At 38.1% G+C, this 18,114-nt stretch overlaps 1 protein-coding gene and 1 non-coding gene across 4 annotated transcripts in view; one reads left to right on the forward strand and one right to left on the reverse strand.

Moving 5' to 3' along the window:
- SPHKAP (SPHK1 interactor, AKAP domain containing) overlaps positions 1-17,694 on the reverse strand; it is a 206,858-nt gene extending 189,164 nt beyond the window's left edge. For all 3 annotated transcript variants that reach the window (XM_031008864.2, XM_004033306.4, XM_019022840.3), the window contains exon 1: positions 17,218-17,694. In XM_031008864.2, coding sequence (XP_030864724.2) covers positions 17,218-17,249 — 32 coding nt within the window. In that variant the 5' untranslated portion in view covers positions 17,250-17,694. The remainder of the gene's footprint in view (positions 1-17,217) is intronic.
- On the forward strand, positions 5,434-5,536 carry LOC115933799 (U6 spliceosomal RNA). The gene has a single exon (XR_004069654.1). It is a non-coding gene; the product is annotated as a U6 spliceosomal RNA (small nuclear RNA).
- Positions 17,695-18,114: the final 420 nt, after the last annotated feature.

Below are 18,114 nucleotides of genomic sequence, written 5' to 3' on the forward strand. Positions count from 1 at the left end.
TACTGGCTTCTTTCTTCCTCAGCTTGCAGATGTCCTATGGTGGGCCTTTGCCTTGTGATCGTGTGAGCCAGTTCTCCCTAATAAACTCCCTTTCATGTATACATATGTCCTATTAATGCTGTCCCTCTGGAAAGCCCTGACTAATATGGCCCCCAAACATTGTGGTATTGAAATTATAGTTTCAACAGTGATTATTACAATAGTAACAGTTTCTGTTTATGAAGCATTTACAATATGCCACACACTGGGCTACAACCTTTATATGAATTAGGGCTTCCAGCCACCTCTACATTGAAAACCATCAGTGACATCACATTGTTTTTAGGAGGAATACCCAATTGTCCCCAAGACTTAACCTATTCTGGCCCCTACCTTTCAGGTCTCATTGTCACTCATCTCTTCCTCATTTCCTGTACTTCAGGCACACACCTAGAGCTCTTTAAATGCTCAATTGCTCTCCTGCCTCTGGACTCTTCCAACTGCTGGTCTGGCTGCCAGAGCACTCTTCCTCATGGCAATGCACTCTGCCTTGCTCTCTTGCTTAAGTCTTGTTCATTGTCATATGTTCTTAAAGACCATGTTCCTTTTCCTTGGCGCACACATGTCAATTTGCTATATGTCCACTGATGTCATTGTCTTTCTCTCCATTGGTACCATGAGAAGGGGGTGGACTCTACTTGTGTCCATTATTGCATTTCAGCTGATATTATCTGATATACGATAAAGGATCAATATTAGTACTGAATAAATAAAAGGATGAATGGATTCTGTTTTGCCAAGGCTTATATCTATTTTATATTAGACCTTAACTCTCTATAAAGAGACTTGTTTCTGTGGCAGCATTTTTTTTTTTTTACCCATCTCACAGGCATTTGGAACCCACTATAGGGGTCAATGAGTGACTCGGTAACTCTGTCAGACTAGACATGTATCCATTTCCCCAAAGTCCTGGTCACTTCAAACACTGGTAGAAGTCCCACTACACAGTTCTAATCCAATTGATCTATGTGCTGTCTTTTAGACTTTGAATAACACTGTGGTCTTATCCAAAGGGAAGAGAAGGGTATTGATATTTATCAAGGGCCTGCTTTCTTCCTGGAACACCATTTGGTGCTTTTCATACATTCAGTTGAAATAACTACCAGTGCATTAAAAATAGAATAATAATTGCAAGGTATTTTGGAAACATAAAGACCTCTATAATATTAACTACTTTAGAACATTTCTTAGAGGACTGAGTTTTTGAAATATTCAATTGCACCTGCATTGCTTAGTGAGATAACTCACTCCTCTACAGATAACCTTTGTGAAAATAAAAATGATTTTTGGCAATGTCATTCCCTGGAGAAAATCTGATAAACTTAAAGTGATTGCAAATTATCCCCCAAAAGATCAAGTGTCCTTGTTATTGTTAAGCCAGTCTCTGCAATTACAAGATTGTGTAAGAAAGCAAGAGTTGTCTTAACTAATGTACTGAACATTTAACAATTAGTTTCCAGTGAAGTTCTCACCCCACCTACCTTGAATGTCTCTCTGTCCATTGCATCAACATATTTGGTGGTTGTTGCCTGTTGATTCTTTAAGAGGTTGTGATTTTTATTTAAGTAAAATGCTAATCAACTGGAATGGCAAACTTTGAGGAAGATGAAGGATTTCCAAAAAAAGAAGAAAGTAACGTTATGGAACTCTTTAATCACATGTCAAACTACCACCAAATGAGTCTGGCAGAGTGAGAACAGTTAATGTCAGAAGAGGAGAAAATCCATGAGGACTATGACATGATAGGTGCCTCAAAGAGACAGATCTGAGAATCAAAGAATTAAAGGGAGTACTGGCAAAATTGATGAGGCTGTTTATGAGGTGTTTATGATCTTGCGACACAAGGGCCATGTTTACATACAATTTTGAAGGGAAAATTATGATCTATTAATCAACACCTAATTCATTGTTTATTGCATAATTCATATTTACTTAAAAACTATTGACAAAATGAACTAATTTCCCTTATATTATTTTGAAAGAGAAATGCCCAAACATATTAACCTTGTTCAACATTTAGTATGACACCTAGACCTCCTTGTAGTAAATTTACTTCACATGCCTTTTTCCAAGTTTTATGTGCCCACACATAATGAAGACTAAATTCAAGTCGCTAGGTTTTATCTCTTCCTTTCAAATAAGTTAAGTAAGCTGTTCCCCTGATTTTTTGCCCACTCTCAATCATTCATGCCAGTCTTATATAATTAATTTTCAAGGTTAAAACTTGTATCATATCTTCTCCTTTCCTGCCTCATTCTTTATATATGTTCTTATTTATCCTGTGGAAAATGTCTTTGACACAATAGAAATACCGAGGAAAATGTTATCATTAATATTTTCACACATTTCTTCTGCATGATGAATGACTATGATCTATAAGAGCTGAGTGTTATTATGGTTATTATATCATTCTTGCATTGCTATGAAGAAATACCTGAGACCTAGTGATTTATAAAGAAAGCAGGTTTAATTGGCTCACAGTTCTGCAGGGTGTACAGGAAGCATAGAACTGGCATGTGCTTCCAGGAAGGTTTCTGGAAGTTTACAGTCATAGCAGAAAGCAAAGTGGGAGCTAGCACATCACATGGTGAGAGCAGGATCCAGAGAGAGAGGGGAGGGTGCCATACACTTTCGCACAACCAGATTTTGGGAGAACTCACTATCACGAGGACAGCACCAAGAGGATCGTGCTAAACCATTCATGAAAAACCCGGCCCCATGATCCAATCACTTCCCACCAGGCCTCACCTCCAACACTGAGGGTTAAATTTCAGCAGGAGGTTTGGGTGGGGACATACATCCAAACTACATCAATTGTGATAACAACTTCTCTAGTTAGGATGTTCTCTGAATAGTGAATCTCTTTCTTGGATACTTTTTATAATGATCCATGTGATGAAACTGCAGCTAATTTTCTATATTACCTGATTCTCATGAAGTCACCACATTTTTTTCATGTTTGCAAAGACAGAAATACTAATAGTGTAACAGAATGCCAGATCAGATCACCGATCTACTGATAATTAACACAAGTGAAGTCAATGTACCTTTTTAATCACTATATTGAAGCACTGTTGATTCATTTATTTAAAAAGTTGAAGTAAAAATTAAAAATATTCAGGATATATTAAATCCATGAGTCAGCAATGAACACATTATATGGGGCCAAGATTTTGCTTAGAGAAAAATGACTTCAATGGGTTCTTAATTTATTTTTATCTGAGTTTTATTTTTGGTTTGAATTACCCAGATAAATTCTTTAATGTATTTGTCTATGTAAATTAAGTGGAAGAATTATGTATTCAAGTGAAAATAAGTGGGTAAGTCTATTCGTATACGCAGTCTACCAAAAGTAATTTACTGAATTCTTTTTATGTTCTTAGTTCAAAATTATAGGCTTGTAGGACAAAAAGAAATAAGGTATGTTATGTAACTTATATTAACACTGAAGTATATAGAAAGGAAATAATCAATTCTCTTAGTATCTTTGGCAGCAGTACTAAATATTTTAAAGTTTCTACTGTATTATTTAATTCATTGTAATATCTGAGAAAAATACACTAAAGTATAAAATGTACCAACTGAAAAAGACATGCTCATACATTAATACCTTTAGTATACACTGATATATATGCACACATATTTAAAATGTATATGTAATATTACACTTAATGAATAATTTAGGAAAATATCCAACAAAACTTTAGCATTCTATCTTATTATATATTTATTTTAAAACAGCTGATTTACTTTAATGCACTAATCATTTCAAAGAAACTACTTACAACTTTTTATATACAGTTTATCATGAAAGTCAAATTAAATATGAATAGACCATAGTTTTTATGAGCTCCAACTTGCCACAACAAAATTATTTTTTCTGTTGTTTTAAAGAAAATGATTGCTCTATAGACTAATTGATTTAATAATGGATATAGACAGACCTCATTTTACTGCACTTTACTATGCTCTGCAGATACTGTGTTATAAATGGAAGGTTTGTGGAAATTGTGCATCCAGTAATCCTGTTGGCATCATTTTTCCAAACAACATGTGTTCCCTTAATGTCTGTGTGTTACATTTTGAAAATTCTTGCAATATTTTAAAATTTGTCATTATTAGTATTACAGCTATTATGGTGATCTGTGATCAGTGATCTTTGATGTTACTATTGTAATTATTCTGGGGCACCACACACCATGGCTATACAAGAAGGCAAGCTTAATCGACAAATGGTTGTCTGATTGTTGTTCCACTGACTGGAAGTTACCCCTTCTCTCTTCCTCTCCTTGGGTCTCTCTATTCCCCAAGACAAAATAATATTGATGTCAGACCAATTAATGACTCTAAAACGGCCTGTAGATCTTCAAATGAAAGGAAAAGTCACACATATCTCACCTTACGTCTAAAACTGGGTATGATGAAGTGAGGAAGGGATATTGAAAGCTGAGACAGGCCAAAAGCTAGGCCTCTTGCATCAAGCAGTTAACCACATTGTGAATGCAAAGGAAAAAGTGCTTGAAGGAAATTAAAAGTGTTAATCCAGGGAATACACGAATGATAAGAAAAAGAAACAGCCTAATTGCTGATATGGAGAAAGTCTGAGTGTTCTGGACATACAATCAAGCCAACCACAACATTCCCTTAAGGCAAAGCCTAATCCAGAGCAAGGCCCTCACTCTCTTCAATTCTATGAAGGTTGGAAGAGGTGAGGAAGCTGCAGAAGAAAAGTTTGAAGCTAGCAGAGGTTGGTTCATGAGGTTTAAGGAAAGAAACTGTCTCCATATATAGAAGTGCAAAGTCAAGCAGCAAGTGCTGATGGAGAAGCTGCAGAAAACTATACAGAATATTTAGCAAAGATTATTGCTGAAGGTGGCTTCAATAAACAACAGACTTTCAATGTAAATGAAAAATCCTTACATTAGAACAAGATGCCATCTAGGACTTTCATAGCTAGAGAGGAGAAGTCAATGCCTGGCTTCAAAGCTTCAGAAGACAAGCTGACTCACTTTTTAAGTGCTAATAGCTGGTGACCTTAAGTGGAAGCTAATGCTCATTTACTGTTCCAAAAATCCTAGGGCCCTTAAGATTTATGATAAATCTACTCTGCCTGTGCTCTTTAAATGGAACAGAGCCTGGATGATAGCATGTCTGTTTGCAGCACGGTTTGCTGTTTATTTTAAGCCCACTGAGACCTGTTGCTTAGAAAAATATTTCTTGCAAAATGTTACTGCTTATTGACAATGTACCTTGTCACCCAAGAGCTCTGATGAAGTTGTACAAGAAAATTAATGTTGTTTTTATGCCTGCTTACATAACATCCATTCTGTAGCCCAAGGATCAAGGAGTAATTTCGATTTTCAAGTCTTATGATTTAAAAAGTACATTTTGTGCTTGCTTACACAGCATGTTTATTAAAATTAGAATGATACAGAGAAGATTAGCATGGGCCCAGCATAGGAATGACATGAAAATTCTTGAAGAATTCCGTATTTTTGAAAATTAAAAAAAATTACAAGGGTATAGTTGCCATACATAGTGATTCCTATGATGGATCTGGGCAAAGTAAATTAAAAATCTTCCGGAAATAATTCAGCATTCTAGATGCTATTATGAACATTCATGATTCATGAGGAGGCTGAAATATCAACATTAATGAGAGTCTGGAAGATGTTGATTTCAACTTTCATGGATGACATTGAGGGGTTGAAGGCTTCAGTGGCTAAAGTAATTGCAAATTTGATAGAAATAGTAAGAACTAGAATTAAAAATGGAGTCTGAAGATATGACTTAATTGCTGCAATCTCATGATAAAACTTGAACAAATGAGGAAGTGCTTCTTATGGATGAGCAAATAAATTTTTTTTTGTTTGCGATGGAGCCTACTCCTGGTGAAGATGCTGTGAACATTGTTGAAATGACCACAAAGAGTTTAGAAAACTTAATTTTATAAGGTATTCTAAATGCATAAACTTAACTGATAAAGCAGTGACAGAGATTGTGAGGATTGATTCTAATTTTGAAAGTTCTACTATGGGCAAAATGCTATCAAACAGCATAGTATGCTACAGAGGAGTTTTTCATGAAAAGCAGAGTCAATCTGTGGAGCAAGCATTTTTGTTTTCTTATTTAAAGAAGTTTGCACAGCCACCCCAATCTTCAGCAACAATCACCTGATTAGTTGGCAGCCATCAACGTCAAGGCAAGACCCACCACTAGCAAAAAGATCAGAACTCTCTGAAGGTTCAGATGATCATTACCACTTTTTTAATATAGTTTTTTTTTAAATTAAGATATGTACATTATGGTTTTACACATAATACTATCACACACTTTATATACTATACTATAAAGTACACATAACTTTTGTATCCCCTGGAAAACCAAATAAATTTTGTGCCTTACTTCATTATGATATTTACTTTATTGTATTTTTCTGGAACCAAGCCTACCATATCGCTGGGGTATATCTCCTTTCCATCTTGTTTCTCTAGGAATTTGTGATAGTTAACAGAAAAGATATATGCAATAAAGCAGAAAAACACAAGTTAGAACTCAGAGTTAAGAATACTAGAAATTATAATAAGAGGTCAATATCATGGTTGACAACAACACAGATACTCAGGTCATAAACTTCTACACTGTTGTTATAATTGAGCTTTGAATTTGTTTCTAGGACTTCTGGCAGCTGAAGTGAAATAAGGAGGTGAGAAATTGTATAGACATTATTTTTTCTTATGGAAAAGTAAAGAAGGTATTTAGACATTGATGATAGACATGTTTTTCTGTACCAGAAAATTTCAAGTGCTTCCAATTTTGTTTTGGAGATTTATTATTGTTATTTTAAGTAAATCCAGTGCAGTCTTAAGTACAATCTGTTGCATATCATTTTATTCTTGGCTTAACTTCTAAATATTTGTGTGATTTAAGTAATTCCTTTAACTTTTCTTGACTTTGGTTTCTTCATCTGTAAAGGAAGGGGACTGGGCAAGATGACCTACACTCAAGTCCTTTGTAATTCTAATATCCCACATCCAATGGGTTCCCATTTTCCCAACATAGAGAATAGCACTTGCTATTTAAAAAGCCAAGTTTGCCTTTTTATAAGTTTGCTTATATTGTATAGGTGAGTCTCTTCTTAGGAAGAAATAGTTTTAAGTTAGGGGTCACCTGTCAATTATGTCGAATTCTCCTAAGAATTAAATAAGAGAAGGACTGATCAGTTTGGTTCGTTTGCGAGAGATCACAAGAAACGAAAAGTTAATTTCAGAGTGGAATGAGTATCAACTTCTTGGTGTACTGGGTATCTACTTCCTGGCATGTCTCTTTACATCCTTTGATTTGTGGCCCCAGCTGTACTCACTGTGTAATTGGACCCACACACTGTTAATGTAAGGAAGGCAGGAACTGGGTCTTTCTTACTCCATTGAGAGTCTTGAAGGTGTCAGGAGAGAGTGTCTGCTCAATAAATGTTGACTGACAATTGACTCTTGAATCTTCTTACTCCTATTGACATGCTACCAAAGTCAGTGTTTTGTCAACCCCTGAAGTCCTAGCACAGATGCATCTAACATGAGATTTAGCATCTAATGTCATTGTTTGTCTTGAAAATTTTTGGAGTCAAAATAACCTTTGAAAATCTCTTAAGAGGCTTATAAATTATGGTATGTTGGATTTTGTGAAAAAATCTTATAAAGTTGTGTGTGTGTATATCCTATTTAAGAATGTATAATATATAATAAATGTACAAGTTAAATATGTTTACTATATTTTAATCATATGAGGATGAAAGAGAAATGAAAGAATAAAAAAAGGAAAATGATAATGTAGCACCGTATTTGCAAGAGTTAAAAGCATATGATACAACACCATTCCATCCCTAAATAGCAGCAGCTAGCTTGTGGACTATGAAATGGGCAATGTGTGAATTGATAACAGGATAAGTATGATTCCCAGTTCACACTCCATGTTTCTAGGAGAAGCCTACAGGCCATAGTATTTATTGTTATTATCTGGGGCTGGTCCATAGGACATACCTCCTGACTACTTGCACAACTGGTCAGGGTGAGACTCATTTCTCCCTTTTTCCAACTTCATCGTCATATCAATACATCCAGGAATATTTTGTTAGGTAGTGATGAGGGTCTTTGGAAGTCTAGAGCAAAAAGAGTTCTGTGAGATCCTTTGGAAATCTTCACAAGCCAATGCAAAGCCTATCTGATCACCCACCATTTCAACCCTGAGGGTAGCTGGGTCAGGCAGGGTGGTCTAGGTTATACTACAATATCACACAATTCCAAAACCCCAGGGGATTAAGACCACAAAGCCTTATTTATATTTCTTACTCATGCTACATGTCCATCATGGACTGGCTTGGTGCTCTGCTCCAATTCAACCTCATTCTGAAACTCAGGCTGTTGGAACAGCCACAACCTGAAATCTGTTAGTCACCATGGCAGAAAGTAAGAGAAATGAAGCAAGTCACACATAAGATCTTTAACACTTACACTGGAAGAGACACATATCCCTTCTGTGCACTTTGCATTGGCCAAATCATATTATGTCACTATGTCTTATATCAAGGAGAAGAGCAAGTACAATCCTGCCCTATGCTTAGAAGTACAATTGGAAAACTTGCTGAATAGCATTAATGACCACTGCAATAAACATGTGCCAAAGAGTGAATTTGGTAGGGTTTCCAGGTCCATCCTGATCTGGTTTTATGTTCTTGAATAATCTTTAGTTGTTTCAGCTCAGGCACACTGAATGACTCACGTATGGCAGAGGAGGAACAAATAGTCTTGTCCCTCTTCCCTTTTATTTAATAAAGAAAGAAAGAAGGAAACAAGGAGAAAGAAACAAGAAAGAAATTAGTCCTAGTAGAATTTCATGTGTCATTTGATGGCCAGAAAGATCAGTTTTTTGTTCAATTAATGCCTATGGTAGACTGAATAATTAACTCCCTCAAAGACGTCCATATCTTAATTCCTGAAATCTGTAGTATATGTGACATTGTATGACAAAGCAAAATCAAGGTTCAAGATGGAATTAAGTTTACTAGCCAGCTGATCTTAATATAAAGATTATGCTGGATTATCTAGGTGACCTGATGTAATCACAAGGTTTATTAAAATTGAAGGAGGGAGGCAGAAAAGGAGGTCAGAAGTCAGATGGTGTGATAGGAGAAAAGGACTCAACCCTCCATTGCTAGCTTTGTAGATGGAGAAAGGTGGTCATGAGGCAAGCAATATAAGCAGCCTCCGGGAGCTGGAAATAGCAATAAGACCATTTCTCCTGCGAAACCTCCAGAAAGGAATGCAGCCCTGGCCACACCTTGATTTTATCCCAGTGAGATCCATGTCAGACTTCTGACCTACAGAACTGTGAGATGATAAATGTATTGTTTTAAGCCACTCATTTTCTGACAATTTTAAAAAGCAGCAATAGAAAAGCAATACGATGCCTTTATGTTTTTTGAACTAACTTGTACTTCAAAAACCGTGGCTACTCTAACAAGTTCATACACTATTTCAATAATTTGGCTCTGTAATATGTAGTTAAAAGGAATAAAGGAGGCACATTGGTCTGCATGTTATTGTTATTTTCTTTGGAGAAAAACTCTGTTAATCCACGTGGCAGAATATGTCACCTCTTCTACCTTAAGGAGAAATGTGGCTTGGTGTGCAGGTAGAGGCTTTAGTGTCTGAATTCTTAGCTCTATTGGGAACAGATACAAACTTTCTAATTCACATGCTAAACTTTGTTGGCTGTCACTCCCTGTGTTTCCATTGCTTCCTGTGGCTGTGTCAAAGCCTCTTATAGCATCCACCCATCTTTGTAGCTGCTTTTGATTCAGAGACCATATTTTGAGAAAGACTGAATCAAAAGATATTCAGAAAGAAAGTGATATCTTGAGATTACATAGTAAGATAATCACAGGCAGGAACCTTTTTTTTTTTCTCATATGCTTCAATGACGTTCTCAGAATTTGGGGTGAAAAATGTCTGAAATAAACAAAGCTATGTGGCATGAGAAGGTCTTGAAGGACTCCAGAGTGGAAATGTACTGGCATTAGAAAACTGAGAGGAACCGTGATGGAGTTAACATTAGACTTTGAGTTTGAAATCCTAGAGATCAAGTTCTGGCTCGGCCACTCACTACATGAGTAAACTTTGACAAGTCGTTTAACTTTTCTCAGTCTTCGTTCCTCATCTTTAACATGGGAATATGACGCTGACTTCCAGTTTCCATTTGGAGATACTATTATTTTACACAAGATTTTTGGCTTTCAACAAAAAATTACCAGCCCTGTTGAAAAGCAAGGAAAATAGAAAAACACTTCCAAGGGATGAAGCAACCAACAGAACCAGACCTAGGTATGGCAGAGATGTCGGAACTATTTGGCAGGGAATTACAAATCATGATGATAATTTAAATGGTTCTGATGGAAAAGGCAGACAGCATGCAAGCTCACATGAGTAGTTACAGCAGAGAGATAAGAACTATAAGGTAAAACTAAATGTTAAATGGAAATGCTAAAAATGTAAAACATGGTAACCACATGAAGAATGCCTTTGATAAATATATCAGTAGAATGAACTTAGCCAAGGAAAGAATCAATGAGCTTAAAGATAGGTCAATACAAATTACCCATCTGAAAAAAAAAAGGAAAAATAAAGGAAACAAAAACAAAATTAGAACATCCAAGAGCTGTATTCTAATATATGTGCAATTAAAATTCTAGAAGGAAACGAGAAAAGCAGAACAGGATAGGAAAACCATTTTAAGAAATTATGGCTGAATTTTTTTTCAGAATTAATAATAAGCATGAAATCACAGATCCAAGAAGCTCTTTGGAAAGAAGAGAAGTTAATACCAGGCAGAAACTTGGATCTATGCAAATGAAATGTCAGAAATGGAATAAATGAAGGCTTTTTTTTCATATTTCTAATTATTCTAAAAATATCTGATGATTTAAAGCAAAATATATAGTGTGTTTATGACATTTGTAAAAATAAAATATGTGATGATATTAGCACAAAAGATCAGAGGAGATAATTTGGAATGTATACTTGTAAAAACCTCACACTGGATGTGAAGTGGTATGTTAAAATTTGAAGGTAGATTCTGCTTAATAAAAAACATCTTCTAAATCCTGGAGCAACCACACACTTTTAAACAAAAGATAAATTATGAATCAATAAAGAAAGTAAAACAGAATCACAAACAAGTTCTCATTTAATGCAAAGCAGAGCAGAAGTTTTAAAAAGGAATAAAAAACATATGACACGCATAGAAAATAGCTAGTTAATTTATCCCTATCTACAATCTTAACAAATGCGAATGGTCTTAACACATCAATTAAAAAAAGAGATTTTTAGATGAGATAAAAAGGTAAGATACAATACCCTATCTATAAGAAACAACTTAAATTTGAAGAGATAGATAGATTTTTTTAAAAAGATAGAAAAAAATAAGCCAAAAGGAAGACAGGATATCTATGCTAATATCAGATAAAGTCAACTTTATCTCTGAGTTATGTGAGCTATTCACCAGTATTAACTTAAAAAATCTATCATGAAACCATCATATTTAGAGGAGTTCATTCAGCATGATGGGAAGCAATGGCTAAAGACTCACTATTTCTTGTACTTCATAATACTGTCTCAAGCCTCACATCCTTTTCAAATGTTTGAAGTAGTTTTCGCATTTCCCAGATGATGAAAATAAATCACAGAGTAGGTAAGCATTTTGCCCCAGAGTGGATAACCAATCACTAATATGTGACAGAACCAGGATCTTAATTACCATGCTATCTTCTTTACAAAAGAGTTTCTGTAAGTATAATGCTGCTTTCCACCTCTGGGGGAACATTAAAAACAATAAAGCCCAATTCTCGAAGACAAGCTTTCTTTTGGATGGGTGGGTATTGCTTCAGTTCTTTTAAAAGGCCTTGATTTCACCCGCCTCTTTCAAGAGAGTAAGACATTTATCTGTATCATACCCAAGGGAGAGTCCCTGCTACAATACAGGTTGTGGCATTATTGAAGACTAAAGTAGGAGTGACATAGAAGATAAGTATATCCAAGTATATCCATAGAAGATAAGTATATCCCGGATGTCAGCACATCCAGGAGGAGGCAGAGAAGCAACAGGTCAGGTAACTTGCCCAGACAGTCTCAGCCATTAATTTCAGAACAGGACTAAGCACCAGGTCTCCAAATATCAAATACAGGGCTGGGCACATGGCTCACGCCTGTAATCCCAACACTTCGGGAGGCCAGGGCGGGTGGGTCACCTGAGATCAGTTTGAGACTAGCCTGAGCAACATGGTGAAATCCCGTCTCTACTAAAAATACAAAATTAGCCGGGCGTGGTGGCGCATGCCTGTAATCCCAGCTACTTGGGAGGCTGAGGCGGGAGAATCGCTCAAATCCCGGAGGGAGGTGGAGGTTGCAGTGAGCAGAGATCGCGCCATTGCACTCCAGCCTGGGCAACAAGAGCGAAACTCCGTCTCAAAAACAAAAACAAAAACAAAATACAAAACAACAAAACAAAAACCAAATATAATACATCTCTGTTTCCTCTTCCCCTCCTTACAATTATTTGTAGCTGTAACTCTGTAACACCAAGAAAAAACTCAATTCAGATGAGTAGCACTAGCCAAAGGAGGCCACTTGTAAAACAAAATATATCCTAATCATTCATTTATGAGATGATTGTAAGGACCCATTTACAAGATCATGGAGCAAGGGCCCATAAAACTTGCCAGTATCTGAAGTGTAGTTTTAATGTTGGTCTTTTAAGCCTTTTTTTTTTCCTATTGGGAATTGCCTTCAGAATTCCAGTCTCTTAACCAACTATCCACAACCCAGCAACAACGTGGACTCTCAGAGTTTGAGGCACCAGGACTTTCTAATTCCCAGTTCCTTTCTCTATAGGAAATTGTACCTCTTGGGCAGTGTTACCCTGAGAAGAGAGTGAGACTTGGGGAATGTGCCCACAGCTCAGTGCTGGCCTTGAGGACAGTATGCATTCCAAGACAGAGAATGAAGTTAAGTGTACTCTTAAGGCAGTATTTCGTATTTGTCCCTGTTCCTCAACTTGAGTAATGGATTAATCTTTTCTGAAAGTTTTTCATAAATAGGACGAAGAAATTTAAATATTCTCTTAAATTTCTCCTTTTGTGCAAATCTAAAATCAGTTAACCTTTCTATAAAAACTTGGTGATGGAAGATCATAGTCCAGTATACAGTATTGGGTTGTTTGTTCCATTTTAAAAAATCAATTTTATTTTTCCTGGAACTAACATACTGAGGGGTAAAATCTTGAGATTCTGATGAGTTTTAGTGAAATGTGTCTGCATTAAACTTTAAATTGGTTAAAACAAAATGACAGGAAGCCTATGTACATTATTACACATGGAGAAAATAAATCTAAATTGTTTTTTCAAAAGTTTACATTTGATGAGTTTTGATCTTATCATTCGAAGTGCCATATAAAAATTGTATTATTAAAAGAGAATCCAGTAAACCAAGCAAAAAGAACAAAACAGTACAATATAACAATGCAAATGTTTAGAAAACAGGGAACTCTCTTAACATTCAAATTCAAGCTTAGATATGGCCAAGGTGACAAACTATTTCTGTTTGCTAAAAAAGATTATTTTTAGCACTTGTTGGCTTTAAAAGATGGTCTCCTTGCTTTTAGGCTGCCCCCATGTGTTCTGATGGTATCAGTGTTTGTCCAAATTGTGTACCAGAAATTATTTTTCCTTCCATTTAAAATAAAGTATGGATTTTCAATCAGTACACAAGAGAAAACTGGACTTGAAGGCAGAAAAATTTTGTGGATGACCTAGCTCTGCTACATACAATTTATATGGATTTTTTAATACAATTATTTCCTTTATTTAATTTCCTTTGGCTTCAGAGTTTTCAGCTAGGAAATGGAGATGATAGTATCTGTCATGATTGACTCACAAGGATATGATGATCAAATAATTTAATATATTAGATAACACTTGATAACACCTTACGAAACACACACTAGTTACCAATATAAAAGTGAGACTGACTTTTTTTCTGTAAGTGGAAACTACTGCATTGTAATACAGTGTACTATAGAACACACTGGATGGATGTCCTTTGATTCTTTTTTGTTTTTCTAATATCTGATTTTGCGACTTAGCAAATCAAATCAATTTTCCATAAAATAGATGACTAAAGAACCTCTATCAGCACTTTTAGATTAAAAAAAAATCCCTCTTAAATTTTTTTTTTCTTGATGGACTACTAGTCAGAAAACATTTGGATTCCAGGTCTATAACGCAACTAACATGGAAACATTTAATCTCTGCACAGCTTGGTTTCCTTATGGAAGATATCTTCCACCTTTGATAACCAGTGATTTTAAGAAATCTGTGATGCAATCCACAGAATTTACTGCACCTTTAAAAATGAAAATATTCATAGTAAAAATGAATTAGAGTTTTCACAGAAGGAAGGGAATACAGTTTAATAACTCAAAGAACTCAAAACATTTCCTTTAAAAAAAAATCATGTTTTACAGTTTCTGAAGTATATGAGTCAAATTTAGTTTTAATATCAATCATCACAGAATATTGCTTGCTTGAAATTTCAGTAATTTGTATTTGTGTTTAATTGAAAATTCTAAGAAAATGGAAAAGCCAACATAAAATATATTCTATAATTAACTCAATGTTATTAAATCATTTTGTTTTCTCTAATTATTAAGTAGAATGTCTTAAATTGTTTTCTAATTCTTAAGAGAAACAGTGATTTATAACCACCAACTTAATTTTATTAGATACCAAAAATGTTTTCAGATTTGGACATCACAAGCCTTGACAATAACAATTTGATATTTGCTGATCATTGTTGGTTTCTTCAAAAAGCTTATGTGGAATATTCAATAATCAATTCTTTAAAATGTAATGTTTTGTGAACAAGTAGCGTGACTAATACATGATTTGTCTACACCATTAAAAATTTTAATTTACTTTTTGCATCCCAATCCCTATGGCTTTCAATTAAGTCTTATAGAAAAGGAATGGTGTTTCTTGTATACAATGAAATAGAGGATTGAATCAACTCATGTACAGGAGTTAATTTACATGATTAAGAATGCTAATAAAATACCCGAAATTACTACAGTGATTTGTGGATTAAGAAGGCTAATAAAATACCCGAAATTACTACACTGATTTGTGGAAATTGGTGAATAAAAAGTCAGGTTCAAAAAGCTTAGTTTGCTGCAGCTGTTATTAAGCCTTTATTAACATTTTAATAGGCTACTACAAGATACAGAGCAATATCATCAGAGTTGCTTTGCTCTTTATAAGGTCATTTTATAGTACTGAGACAGAAATAATTGTAATAAATTACTGGCACAATGTGTTTCTAGTAATTTAGAAAATGTTCCAGTATTTGAATAGAAATATAGTCAGGATTCAGGCGCAGCTATATTGGTCTGTAAAACCGGATTAAAGCAATCAATCTGTTATCAAAAATCTCTGTCGGAAGATTATTAGGACCACCCAATTCACCGTTTCAATTCTAATGACCATTTGCCCTAGACAGTAGAATAGATAGGTGGAGAAGGTGAGCTTCCAATTTACATGACTTTCCAAACACCTTAATGCCTTTGCTTAAATATCACTGGCAATTTTTTTTAAGTTAAAAAATCGGCAAAATGGAAAGACAGTGGTGGTCCTTTGACCCTGTTCCGCTGGGGCAGGGATCGGGAGGGTGGGGATTGAGACTTCACTTAAGAGCTGCTTCAAGGAGTGCACAGAAACCACAGCGGGCCTTTTCTGAACCATTTGCTATCCCCGCAGCGAAGGGACGCTTAAGGAGGAAGTGCCTGTGGAGCTGAGAAAGCGTTATTTCATCGCGGAATACAAATAATTCAGGTCTCTAGATGGCAGCCTTCAATGCCTTTGGAAAGCAGTCTCTCTCCTCCTCCGCCACCCCCACCTCCCCTCCCACCGCATCTCGGCTCCTTGGCAATGTAGTATCACTCCGTGTGTGCCCTGGCCAGTGGATATTGGGTTTTGCTGCTCTCCAAGAATCCGAACTTAAAGTGGTTATTCTGGGGCCTGGTGCTCTGCTCTGGAAGCTACCTACCTGTTTGCTTGGGGAAAAGAGGGAGTAGGGATGGCACGAAGAGCCACGCTAAGCCGCTGCCGAGGAGAGGTGGGGCTGCGCCGCAGCCAGGGCACCCTCTCCCTGGGAGCAACAGCATCCTCGGCTCCCGGCGCGAGCGCTCCGCGCCCAGCGAGCGCAAAGAGTGCAAAGGCCACCTGCCCGGCTGGGGGAGCAGGCCCAGCACCACCGCCCCGATTTACCCAGACGTTTATGGGAAAGACATAAAAATCTCAGGTTCTTAATTTCGCAAAGGACTGAGTTAGAAGGAGTGCGGAACAGGGGCAAAAAAGAGACAGGAGAAAGAAACACACCCCGAAAAACACGTTACTCGCACCCGGCAGCGCCTGGGGTGGCGTCCGTGACCTACCCTGGTGTGGGGGACGAGCAAAGCCAAAGGTGTTAAAGAAGGAACTCGCAGACTGGCAGGGGGTGTGGGGACGGTGGAGGACTGTGGGACTGCAGGGGACCTAGGTGTTTTCTGCCCTGTCTTAAGATCTCGCTTTGGGGGCAGTCCAGGTGTCGGTCGGGGGTGAGGGACAATCTTCCCCACCCCAGCAGCCCCAGACACCCGCCCAGGTCAAGGTGGAAGGAAAGCGGGGGTACTTTGCCCTAGCCCGGTTCCCTCCTGTTTTAGACCTTGGAATCTGTCTCCCCACAAGGTGTGAAACCTCTCCAAGCTGCGTCCGCGGAAAGTCCGGCTCCTGGCTCCACCTAGGGCAGAGCAGACCTCCGTCCCTGGGCCTTAGAGGCGGGCACGGGGCTGACCCCCAACCTGTGCCACTCCAGCGCACAGGCCCCACTCAGCATCGCGCCCTGTGGGGCAGTTGACAGGGTCCCCTGTAGCTCCAGCGAGGCTGGGCCGGACTTATTTACAAGTGCAGTGACCCCTGTCTCCTCGCTGGGAGCCCCGTGCAAACCGAAGCGCTCTGGGGCAAGTTGGTGAGCGACTCATAACGCGGAACGGAGTTTGATCGACATGGTATTGGGCATAGAAGGAAGCGGGTCTTACCTTGGTACCGAGAGCAGGGAGTTGCCATCCATTGTTGGTGGGCGCCCAGAGAAGAAAGACGAAAAGTGCAGGCGAAGGATAAGTCTGTGGTGCTAGGACCCAGCTCCCAGAGTGCCAGACTGGCGCGCGCCAGGAGAGAGGCGCGCAGTCTGGGGCGGCGGCGGCGCCCACGGAGACTAGCTCCTCCCTGGCCAGCAAGCTCTGTGCGCTGCGACCGCCCGCTGTCCCCTCCCGCCGTCCTCTCTGATCTTGCAGGAGCGCGTGGCCAACGCTCCCACCTTTCTGCCTGGCTCCTGCCTCCTGCAGGCGGGCCCCAGTCTCAGTTGCTCGAGGATCCTGCTCTATCGCTCATTTGTGCTCAGAAGCATAGGTGACTCCGACAAAATTCCTCTCTCCCCAACCACCGTCGTCTCCCCTCCCTTTCTCGCTGGCGTACAGCAGGTCTGAGCCCTGAAGTTGTTCACCCACTTTCCCACATTCACGCCCTCACTCCTGGCAATGCCCACACTCCCCACTGGTTGCGCGCCACTCCTCTGGCTTCCTGTCTCGATTTCATTTTTGTTTGTGGTCTACCATGTTATGGTCGATCACTCAGAACGATGCTGGCTTTGACCTCCTAAGTCTTTTCCCTTTATTTGGACTTTCTCTCTTGGTTTTGGTTTTCACGTTTCTTTAACTCATTTTGCTTAACTGTGACTTAGTCTTCTCTCTCTTCTGTTAGAACCGTGTGCGCACATAGAAATCTCCAAACCTATGAGAGCGGCCATCCATCCGAGGACAGCACTCAGAACCTGGGAGGGAGAGCTGTCACAAACTTCCCCAGTTGACGGCTGGGTATCTCCCTGAGCAAAAAGGACAGTTTTCTTAAGAAGAAAGACACTGATAGTAGCAAATATC

This window comes from Gorilla gorilla, chromosome 11 (genome assembly GCF_029281585.2).
Source record: "Gorilla gorilla gorilla isolate KB3781 chromosome 11, NHGRI_mGorGor1-v2.1_pri, whole genome shotgun sequence".
Lineage (NCBI taxonomy): Eukaryota > Metazoa > Chordata > Mammalia > Primates > Hominidae > Gorilla > Gorilla gorilla.